General features: G+C 44.7%; 1 protein-coding gene across 1 annotated transcript; it reads right to left on the reverse strand.

Moving 5' to 3' along the window:
• Window positions 1-734: 734 nt before the first annotated feature.
• On the reverse strand, window positions 735-12,164 carry LOC306938200 (uncharacterized protein). Its single transcript, XM_079522264.1, has 3 exons — window positions 11,752-12,164; window positions 9,944-10,108; window positions 735-2,025 (listed from the first exon to the last, which is right to left on the reverse strand). Exons 1-3 carry the CDS (start codon window positions 12,044-12,046, stop codon window positions 911-913), a joined length of 1,575 nt encoding a protein of 524 aa, XP_079378390.1. The 5' UTR covers window positions 12,047-12,164; the 3' UTR covers window positions 735-910.
• Between the last annotated feature and the right edge of the window lie 418 nt (window positions 12,165-12,582).

A 12,582-nucleotide genomic window follows, 5' to 3' on the forward strand; every position in this document is an offset into this window, starting at 1 on the left:
AGACCTGCTATTTTTGAAAAATCGTGAAAACGTAGCGCAAATCTTTAAATATATTCTTTCAGAGCGAACGTTTTAACTCAAATCTTTGCTTCTGGAGGGGTCCCTAGAAAAACATATTTTCAGATGGGGGTCCACGGCCAAATACAGATAATTCTGGGGGTTCTTGGCATGAAAAAGGTTGAGAACCACTGACATATAGAAACACAGGTTTTTCAGAAAACTTTTAGTATCCTATTTAGAAGATGTTTTTTTTTTTTTTTTTTTTTTGAATCGGCCTAAATGGGTTAACCAGCAACGCATGTCGGGAGCCACGGGTTTATCTTAACCAGCCACGGACTGTGTCGGACTAATGCCTGTCGGACTGTTAGTATGTCTGAACAACGCATGTGGTCACCCAAGCACTTAAGAAGGTCCACTCCCCACGCTACAAGTTAACACAGATGACACGCGTGCACTGGTGTGAAGAATGATACAGGTCGCTCCAATGAATTGCAACGGCCAATGATGTATCTAGCTTTTTTATCTATGTTAGGGTTCAGCATTGGTGAACTATGACCCGGCAGTGATAGGCACTAGCCAATGGGGAGGACAGATACACCCTGTGTTCACTCCACTGGGCGGGGTTTCATTCAGTGATACAGCAGCACTCGAAATGCAAGGCAGACGATCCAGAGCAAACACAACACATGCACTCGGATTTCAATACATTTTAACATCTTTATTTGTGGTGAATGGCCTGAATACCTAGCACTTTTTACCCCATCCGGATAGCTTAGGTTAAAACAAAACAAAATAAAAAAAATCAACTGGAAGTTATGCACAACTTTCACTCAAGGTCTCATAGGACACTGGAAACAGGAAACAGGTGGATACAGGGGGATTATACTGATGGCTATGCCCTCTGGTTCAGCTAAATATTTCCCCTTGCTGTATGAGTCCTCATGTGTCTTTTTAGATTACTCAACACACTAAAGGCTTTGCTACAAACTTTACAAGTGAAGGGCTTTTCTCCGGTATGAGTTCTCATGTGTGTTTTTAGATGACCGTCATTACAAAAGCCTTTGCTACAAACTTTACAAGTGTAGGGCTTTTCTCCGGTATGAGTTCTCATGTGTCTTTTTAGATGACCGTTATCACAAAAGCCTTTGCTACAAACTTTACAAGTGTAGGGTTTTTCTACGGTATGAGTTCTCATGTGTCCTTTTAGATTTCTCAACTGACTAAAGGCTTTGTTACAAACTTTACAAGTGAAGGGCTTTTCTCCGGTATGAATCCTTATGTGTTTATTTAGATTGCCCACCTCACTAAAGGCTTTGCTACAAACTTTACAAGTGAAGGGCTTTTCTCTGGTATGAGTTCTCATGTGTTTTTTTAGATCACCATTGTCACGAAAGCCTTTGCTACAAACTGAACAAGAGAAGAGCTTTTTTCCTGCATGAGTCAACATGTGTCTTTTTAGATTTCCCTCATGAAATTTGCAACACACTACACAACTAAAACTTGTCTTCCCTGTGTGACTCTGCATGGAGTGAGTTTCTTTCGATGGTTTCAGGTCCCGGGACATCTTGTTGCTCAAAGACAATCTATGTCCTTCCACATGTTGTGTCTTGTGTGACTTCAGTGTGTTTAAAGGTGACTGATCTACACAGTCTTCAGTGATGTCAGATTCACTGGGCTCCCACTCATCACTGTCTTCAGTGATGTCAGATTCAGAACAGTGTGAAGAAAGGAGCTGCTCATCACTAGCTGGTTGTGATGTTCCACAGTCCTCTACATCAGCTTGTGTTTTCATGTGTTCAGCTGAGGTGCTGGCTACAGGCTCTGTGTCTCTGTTCTCACCATCATCATGTTCACTTTTAACTGCTAATAATGTCAGCATTGGCCTCTCAACCTCTTCTGGTCTTTGAAGTAGCTCCTCCTGCTCATCTTTAATGTGTGGAGGCTCTGGTTCCTCCTGGACAAGACTGGAGCTCCTCTCCTCTTCAGAGGGAACCGCCTCTTTACACACAGGTCGGTGCAGGGAGTCTAGGGAAAAGACACAATGAGAAACGGTAAAGGTTTGATTTTATTTTTTTATTTTTTCATGCAGTGTTTCCTCTGTTACATGAAAAGCTAGTGCACACACATCCACTGTAGTGCTCAGGTGCAGTTCTCAACAATGGCAAATAAAGTATTCACATCGGTTAAAAAAGCTCGGCTTTTTTTAATTGCGCTCTAAATTCCCTAATGAATGATGGAAACACTGATGGACCAGATTACTGATGTTTACAGATAAAGTGCAAATTACAGGAGAATCGTTCACTTGCGGATACAAGCACCAACATTGGCACACATACTCTTTTCATAAAACCATCTGGCCAAATATAATTTCAAGATGGAGGTCATTTTTCATTGAATATACAGTAATATAGCATTTTGCAATAAAATCACATAGACTTGTCCTATTTGAATGATCTTGGTGTCAAATCATAATTTCTTCACTATGTAGAATCCAAATTTGTACGCATAAACTTACTCACTGGCTTCCTTGTACCATATATCAGTCCCGGAATCCTAATATTCTGCTAAATTAGAGGTTTGTGTTATGTCTGACTTGGGTATTATGGATGGTAGTGTATATCTTAGTATTGTTAGAGGTTTAGTATGTGTGTGTGTGTGTGTGTGGGGGGGGGGGGGGGGGATTAATGTAGTATCTCACTAGTGGCACCACTGCTGTGAAATTCAGCATGGGGTTCAGTATCAGCTGAGTAATTAGTTTGGTGTAGCTAAATAATGACTTCAGTGTCCCAAATGTTGTCTAATAAGCCAGTTAGCTAGTGTAGATTACATGTAGTTTACCATGTATGATGTTCAGTTAGACAGCCGTGCTGAATTGACAGGGTATACCAGCGAGGGAGAGCTGAGCCAAGAGTAAGGGGGCTATACATGGACTTACCAAGATGGTGTACAGATCACACGGGACTTAAATGATACTAGATGAACGATCGACGAGGTGTAGATCATATATTTTATTGTCAAACCTAGTCATATCCCATACCTTATTGCGCATGATGGCGGTAAGAATGTTTTTATTTAATTGCTTTAGGTCCTGCTCAGCCCTGCTCACCTTGTTTGCACTGGTAGCACTTAATAATAAACTTAATCTTTACTCTGTATGCCACAAAAGAGTAACGGAAATAAAACAACTTTTGGCATTAAACAACTTGCCTTATTTAAGATAAGCATCCTAGACTCAGTGAGTCGTTACACCCCTCTGCCTTGATTCACTGAATACAGATAATGATCATACTGTGATACCTTTATTACCATTCACCAAGATGGCAAATATAGATACACTACCTATAAAATAGCTCAAGGCTGTATTGCTGATTACTTAGCTTAGGACCCCCGCAGTGGTGTCCGGTTAGAACTTAAACCAGGATGCTTGGACTTCTGCCTTCTCCCTGAAGCCGACCCTCTATATATTCTCCAACCAGGCTTGTCACGATGACTAAGCCAGTTAGATCTATCCATATATGGTTCTATCCATATATGGTTCTACCATATCTATCAATATCAGCACTAGGTCGGCTCGGGCCCAAATATAGGGATTGTCATACTAAACATGTCATATATCATATAGCCCGACGTCCTAGTCAGAGTCTTCGTTACAGCCACCCCAGATTTCACGTTGAAATCTATACCGCATCCAGAAGACTCAGACAATAAGTCCTTTCTTTCGGCTAGGTTCTAACAGGCCAGGCCTGGTAGTTATCCAGCAAGGGAGGCTCTCGAAGATGTTAATCTCTCTCCATTAGTCTGCTGACGATCTGTGTATGCTCACAATCCAAGCTATTTGGCGATCAATGCTCCCTCAATATTATTGACTTGGTTTGGCTGTACGGCAGGAGATACCTCGGAAGATACAGCCACCCCGTGCAAAACTTGAAGATCTCTCATGATTCTGATACGCAACTCTGCAGGTTGACCCCTCAATCCGACCTGCTTGGCAACTGTGTGTAACAAAATGGTTCGCCCCGAACCATCATCCAGAACTGCATATACTTCCATTACTTTGCCACAATTGCAAATTAGAACTTTGCACACCTTTAACATGACATTTCTCCCTTTAGACGGTGGATAGCCCACATGCAAGGACTCTCCTGCTATAGTCAAGATTGCTGGCTGCGGTAATTCCTCTTGTAAATCCTGTCCCGTCTCAATCTTAGGTGTCCTAGGGTTCCGCAAAGGTTCATCTGCTCTCCGGTTCAACCAGGTCCGGCTCCTATTAATACTGTGAAGAGCCAGAGGGTGCCTTCCACCACATTTCACTCCTAGTCTGTAGTTTACAGTTTCTTGCCTGCATGACGACGTCCATTGCTGATAACACAGCTTCATCTGTCATATCAAATCTCGTTTCGCCATTAAACTCAGTCGTTTGAACCTGCCGCATACCCCAAGATGGTGTGTGCCGCTATTACAGTACTGACGTACGGCTTCTTGCTGGTTACTTGGTGTACGATCGGCAGAATTGGGTGCTACTACCGTACCATGCATGATGACTGTTCGTCTCCGGTTATGCTCATGGTCATTTCTGCAAGAGTGACCGTCCAGCCTCCTTGCTGGACTACTTCGGTCCCTATATGAACCTGGACTTCTGGTCTGTCAGCTTGCACTTTCATCTCGATATCCTATCGGTGAACGAAGCCTCTGCCGTCCTCCGACTGCTCCAACATCTATGGGAGGGTTGATATAGCTCCGATGCCCTTGCATCATCATGCTGTCCAGACAATGCTCTCATGATATCCACTAGAAGCTCTAGGTGAAAGCCTTCGTTAAGCTCTAGGTGAAAGCCTTTGTTACATTCATTGCCACCCCCAGATCTGTACCAGATCAAGAAGGCTTGAACAGTAGACCCCTCAGGCCACCCCAATACAAGCATACTGAGGCTTGAACAGCAAACGTCAGCCATTCAAGCCACCCCATTGAGGGCGTCCAATCTTCGCGCTTTCTTCCTTTGATGTTACGGTGGGTCATAAAAACCTCAAGATCAAATCACATGCCACCCATTAAGGGCGTTCCCTGTCAATGGTTGCTCTCTCTCCTGTACATCACCAGTGCTCTGCACATCACCAGTGCTCTCTCGAGCACTGGTGATGTGCAGGTAAGAGAGAGCACTGGTGATGTGCAGAGCACTGGTGATGTGCAGGAAAGAGAGAGCACTGGTGATGTGCAGAGCACTGGTGATGTACAGGAGAGAGAGCAACCATTGACAGGGAACGCCCTTAATGGGTGGCATGTGATCTGATCTTGAGGTTTTTATGACCCACCGTAACATCAAAGGAAGAAAGCGCGAAGATTGGACGCCCTCAATGGGGTGGCTTGAATGGCTGACGTTTGCTGTTCAAGCCTCAGTATGCTTGTATTGGGGTGGCCTGAGGGGTCTACTGTTCAAGCCTTCTTGATCTGGTACAGATTTCCATGGGAAATCTGGGGGTGGCAATGAATGTAACGAAGGCTTTCACCTAGAGCTTAATGAAGGCTTTCACCTAGAGCTTCATGTGTCATCGTGTAACGAAGGCTTTCACCTAGAGCTTCTAGTGGATATCATGAGAGCATTGTCTGGACAGCATGATGATGCAAGGGCATCGGAGCTATATCAACCCTCCCATAGATGTTGGAGCAGTCGGAGGACGGCAGAGGCTTCGTTCACCGATAGGATATCGAGATGAAAGTGCAAGCTGACAGACCAGAAGTCCAGGTTCATATAGGGACCGAAGTAGTCCAGCAAGGAGGCTGGACGGTCACTCTTGCAGAAATGACCATGAGCATAACCGGAGACGAACAGTCATCATGCATGGTACGGTAGTAGCACCCAATTCTGCCGATCGTACACCAAGTAACCAGCAAGACGGCAAGAAGCCGTACGTCAGTACTGTAATAGCGGCACACACCATCTTGGGGTATGCGGCAGGTTCAAACGACTGAGTTTAATGGCAAAACGAGATTTGATATGACAGATGAAGCTGTGTTATCAGCAATGGACGTCGTCATGCAGGCAAGAAACTGTAAACTACAGACTAGGAGTGAAATGTGGTGGAAGGCACCCTCTGGCTCTTCACAGTATTAATAGGAGCCGGACCCGGTTGAACCGGAGAGCAGATGAACCTTTGCGGAACCCTAGGACACCTAAGATTGAGACGGGACAGGATTTACAAGAGGAATTACCGCAGCCAGCAATCTTGACTATAGCAGGAGAGTCCTTGCATGTGGGCTATCCACCGCCTAAAGGGAGAAATGTCATGTTAAAGGTGTGCAAAGTTCTAATTTGCAATTGTGGCAAAGTAATGGAAGTATATGCAGTTCTGGATGATGGTTCGGGGCGAACCATTTTGTTACACACAGTTGCCAAGCAGGTCGGATTGAGGGGTCAACCTGCAGAGTTGCGTATCAGAATCATGAGAGATCTTCAAGTTTTGCACGGGGTGGCTGTATCTTCCGAGGTATCTCCTGCCGTACAGCCAAACCAAGTCAATAATATTGAGGGAGCATTGATCGCCAAATAGCTTGGATTGTGAGCATACACAGATCGTCAGCAGACTAATGGAGAGAGATTAACATCTTCGAGAGCCTCCCTTGCTGGATAACTACCAGGCCTGGCCTGTTAGAACCTAGCCGAAAGAAAGGACAATTGTCTGAGTCTTCTGGATGCGGTATAGATTTCAACGTGAAATCTGGGGTGGCTGTAACGAAGACTCTGACTAGGACGTCGGGCTATATGATATATGACATGTTTAGTATGACAATCCCTATATTTGGGCCCGAGCCGACCTAGTGCTGATATTGATAGATATGGTAGAACCATATATGGATAGAACCATATATGGATAGATCTAACTGGCTTAGTCATCGTGACAAGCCTGGTCGGAGAATATATAGAGGGTCGGCTTCAGGGAGAAGGCAGAAGTCGAAGCATCCTGGTTTAAGTTCTAACCGGACACCACTGCGGGGGTCCTAACCTAAGTAATCAGCAATACAGCCTTGAGCTATTTTATAAAATAGCTCAAGGCTGTATTGCTGATTACTTAGCTTAGTTATCCAGCAAGGGAGGCTCTCGAAGATGTTAATCTCTCTCCATTAGTCTGCTGACGATCTGTGTATGCTCACAATCCAAGCTATTTGGCGATCAATGCTCCCTCAATATTATTGACTTGGTTTGGCTGTACGGCAGGAGATACCTCGGAAGATACAGCCACCCCGTGCAAAACTTGAAGATCTCTCATGATTCTGATACGCAACTCTTCAGGTTGACCCCTCAATACGAATCACATGCCACCCATTAAGGGCGTTCCCTGTCAATGGTTGCTCTCTCTCCTGTACATCACCAGTGCTCTGCACATCACCAGTGCTCTCTCTTTCCTGCACATCACCAGTGCTCTGCACATCACCAGTGCTCTCTCTTACCTGCACATCACCAGTGCTCTCTCTTTCCTGCACATCACCAGTGCTCTCTGACTCTAAGGGCCGGGGAGGTCTCACGACTCCGAGATTCTGGCATCCAGATTCTGGTAACCGGGTGGGTCTCACAGCTTCGAGACGCTGCTGCTCACCTACGGAGCAGCCAGGACCGACAGAGCGTTCATGCTCTGACGGCGACAACTGAGTGGGTCTCACAGCTTCGAGACGCTGCTGCTCACCTAAGGAGCAGCCAGGACCGCCAGAGCGTTCATGCTCTGGCGGCAACAGAGTGGATCTCACAACTTCGAGATACTGCTGCTCACCTGCGGAGCAGCCAGGACTGCCAGAGTGTTCAGACTCTGGCAGCAACTGGGTTACCATCTGGTTAGAATCTTGCCACTGAGTCAGGGGTTGGCTACTCAAGGTATATGGGTTGTAAAGCCAGATACCTTGGTTCGTATGTGTCTGGAAGACTTCAGCATCCCGTTACTGCGGTAAGCCCTAATCCGTACTCAAGAAGGACCATATAAAATAGCTCAAGGCTGTATTGCTGATTACTTAGCTTAGGACCCCCGCAGTGGTGTCCGGTTAGAACTTAAACCAGGATGCTTGGACTTCTGCCTTCTCCCTGAAGCCGACCCTCTATATATTCTCCGACCAGGCTTGTCACGATGACTAAGCCAGTTAGATCTATCCATATATGGTTCTATCCATATATGGTTCTACCATATCTATCAATATCAGCACTAGGTCGGCTCGGGCCCAAATATAGGGATTGTCATACTAAACATGTCATATATCATATAGCCCGACGTCCTAGTCAGAGTCTTCGTTACACTACCGCCTAAATTCAATACTGACTGGAGCAAGCAGACTTGATGATGGCGGTGGCATTGAAGAAACTCTGAGGAGGAACAATGCGCAATATCACTAAAGTTGTCACATTATATTCAACAACACGAAACTGGAACGAGTGAGAATCACAAAACGAAAAGCAGAGAGTGCTTAGCCACTGGAATGCCAGACCAAGATGAGTAGAACCAGCATTAAAAGCCAAACATGTTTCATATGTGACAAAGAGACCACATCCTCTGAACTTACAAGAAAAGCTATGAAGATGAATCTCAATAAGAGTTAATGAATGTGGCCAAACTTTAAATGACGCAAAACTTCTTGCAAGACTCAGCGGTGGAGATGTTATTGCACAGGTGCTCCAATACCATGCTGCATGCTTGGCAGACCTGTACAATAGAGAGAGGTCATACCTCAGAGCCACAAAGAGACTGGAAAAGGAACATGCAACCGAAGAGGATGCCCACCCACAGGCATTCTCAGAGCTACCACCAGATCTGGTGAGGGTGCTTCAGTCTTCCGACTTGCAGACATAGTTCATCTGTACGCCCAGCACCTGGAACAGCTGGGTGTTGATGCACCTGCTGTCAACTCCACAAGACTGAAGGAAAAAACTGCTGTAAGAAATACTTCAGTTGCAGGGACTTGTGGTCCAGCATATGTCTTCACAAGATGTTAGCTGTAATAGTCAGAAGATTCTGACAAGGTAAAGCCTACATATTTCTGGAAAGCCAGAAGAACATCCCTTCCCTGTGGCTTCTTTGTCACATATGAAACATGTTTGGCTTTTAATGCTGGTTCTACTCAGCTTGGTCTGGCATTCCAGTGGCTGAGCACTCTCTGCTTTTCGTTTAGTGATTCTCACTCGTTCCAGTTTCGTGTTGTTGAATATAATTCAATATTGCGCATTGTTCCTCCTCAGAGTTTCTTCAATGCCACCACCATCATCAAGTCTGTCGGGGTCCAGTTTAATAGGCATCTCATTCATTGTGTGAAAGAGGGGAATATTAGTTGCAATCATAGTGTAGCCATCATGTTGTTGTGATTGTTGTGCATGTTGTGATGAGAGCTCTTTACTATTATTCTCTTGGCAAAGAGCATGAAAAGAGCAATCCCTAAGGAGTATGTGTGCCAATTTTGGTGCTTGTATCCGCAAGTGAACTATTATTACTGTTATCTGCCCCGCTATGGTACATTCAGATTGATCCAGGAGTCAACACATCGATGCAAATCACATTGTTAATGTTAAAACCAATTCATCGGATCATCTTCACATCCTTAGTACCGACACACTTTCACCCCTGATGATAGCTCCACAAGAGATCAGAATAAAATACACATTTCTGCCATAATCCTTAGACTTACCCCTTCAGACTCCATCTTAGTCGTAGCACATGACTAGTCTTTACGACCATGCAGTCTTATGCAGAGGTTAAAATGTAATTTAGATAGCATGTTATTTAGACAGATGCTGGGTTCATTTGTTGACCTGGCATCCTACAGTTTGTCTAGTTTCAATGTACAGATTATTTATTGTGTGATATTATAGTGATATTATAGTGTTTAGAGTAAGTTTAGTGTTTAGTAAGTTGCTCTGGATAAATAGCATCTGCTACATGCCTAAATAGTAAAGTGTAAAGAGCTTGAAACTTACTGAGATCTATGTGGTCTTCAGGTTCCTGTTTAAGGTGGTCTTCAGGTTCCTGTTTAAGGTGGTCTTCATGTTCCTTTTTAGGGTGGTCTTCAGGTTCCTGTTTAATAGAAACAGTGGTGTCTGGAGGACTGATCTTCACCTGCAGACTGGACTCCACACACTGGTCTGGAATGAAGGAATACAAAAAGGACTTTAACAATGAGGACTTTGATGTGACCTGGATAAGGACTTTATGATGGGACACGAATAATGGCTTAAATTAGGGATGTTAAACGGCTCATCTTTGGTGAGTCAACGTGTCGTGGCCAATTACAGACGTGTCGATCCATTTTTCTCTCAGTTGACAGGAGAGCGCAACTGTGCATTGACTGCATTCCTTTAAGCGGCACATGTTCTGCAGCTGCACACATCATGTTTACAATTTGCAGCAGTAGGATGGCACTCTTCACTAGCCTCACGTAGTCAGACTAATATGCCTGTAAGAGCCATTATGACTCCCTGGCCGTCGGCAACGACGTAGTGCCAAATAATTGGACTTGGGCAGTACATTAAGTTTAAAACAGCCTCAGTCGTCGTTACAACTGTGATTTGTTTTATTGGAAAACAAATCAAACCAGCAGGGTTCGTTTGGACAAGCACAGGCCGTGGCGTGGCTGTGGCGTGTTGGTATTGGAGTGTGGGCAGATGGACACGGCAGCAGCTGCGTGCAGCGATCTTCTCTGCAAGGGTGTTCTGCTGTTTGGAGATCAGATGATCGTTACAACCTGTCCCGGACAGAGCTATAGGGGTTCTTACCGGGGACATCAGCACAGCACAGTTTTCTTCTGAAAGCTGCTCCTGCTGCCATTGGAGGTGATCGATTTGCGATTGCCCCCCGGCCAGAGCCATAGGGGCGCTTACTGGGGAATCAGCAGCAGTCGGCACAACAGATCTTCTGGACCGGATCGGACCGGATCGGACCGCGCACGGCGGAACTAGATCTTCAACGCTGACCATTCTATGCAGTATGTTCAGCGGTGCAGTGCCGACACAAATGAATCAACTCCACACTAAGTTTTCATTTAGAATAATGCTATCTCTCCTACACTACAACAATTCCTCCATCATCCTGTTTGTGTCGTGGGCAATGGGCATGCATTGGAGCGCCAGCCCAGTTTTGTGTGTGCCCCATAGGGATGATTTGATTGGCTGGGCAATGTACGTATTGAGGATAAGAAGTGAGGACACCAATTTTGTCCGGAATGTGATGATAAGAGCACCGCTCACTTCACACAAGTGTTTTACACCTTTTGATCAAATACATTTGTTGTGAGAAAAAAAGAAATCACACCCGTCATCATACATCACATTCTGTGCTCAACCAATCAAATCATCACTAATGTTATTCCGACCAATCACTTTTGGGGTCTTCACTTTTTTGCCCTCACTTTTATCTTCAATATGTACTTTCCTCAGCCAAGCAAATCATCGCTATGGGGTGATCAGCCAATCACAAGCCAATGTTTGTGTTCACACAAACCATGACATCTGGGCATAGGAGGGGTTAGCGCTCCTCAGAAAATAGATACATGTAATTTTCATTGACCAAAATAAACTACTACACAATATGCACATCACAGTCTGTTGCATTGTCGTCAACTAAAAAAAGATCATAATGTAGTTTACTTACTTCACTTTTGTTAGATTAGAACTAAGGGTGATTTAAAACAGTTGCAAAACACATGAGAATCGTCTACCACACACACACACACACACACACACACACACACACACATACACACACACACACACACACACAGTTTACTAACCTGCTCTGTGTAGTCTGATGTGTGGCTGTAGCATCTCGCCCAGCAGTTTGTTCTGTTTCTCCAGTAGAGTTTCTAGTGTCTCCATCTCTCTCTGGAATAGGTTGTACATGAACTCTCCCACTGCGCTGAGGCGCTCCAACACAAACACTCTGACATTAAGCGTCACACTACAAACATCAACACCACGCTGTTTGTCCAAAACACACAATATCTCCTCTCCCACCGACGTCATGTGCCCATTTATCTTCAGCCGTACAGACTCCATTTGACTAATTTTACCTCCTTTAGGAGACATTTTCACCAACTGTAATATACTAATACGTGTAAACCTCTCGGTTACAATTGTAATATAGTAATAATGTGTAAAATGTCTTTCTTACGTCGAGGATCACAAACAAAAAGGCTCCAGAACCTTCCGCCTCACCATTACGGCAGAAATAAACAACACGCATTTACTTCTGGGTCATTGGGTCAACGTGTCACGAGCATGCGCAGCAAAGGATGCAGGCGCTCCTGCCTGTCGCCACCTGGTGGATGAGGTGTGTAACTGTTACTGGATGGTGATTGATGATTGAAATTCTTTATAGGATTAACACTAGCGCGTCGGAGCGGTCAGGCTGACCGATTTTGAAATTTTGAAGTGGATTTCCTTTGCCCATGAAGTCCTGAGAAAGTTCCCCTTGCATGACTTTTTCTAAATGTTCGATTCAAACCATCTCTGTTTTTTTTCCATCTGAAACGTTTTGGAAATATGATTTTAGACATAATTCTACTAAAATGTCTGCTCTTTTTCGGTCCGTGGGACCGCTCTTAGACTCTCACCCTTTCTCC

The sequence above is a fragment of the Electrona antarctica genome (assembly GCF_951216825.1).
Source record: "Electrona antarctica genome assembly, chromosome: 2".
NCBI classification, from domain to species: Eukaryota; Metazoa; Chordata; class Actinopteri; order Myctophiformes; family Myctophidae; genus Electrona; species Electrona antarctica.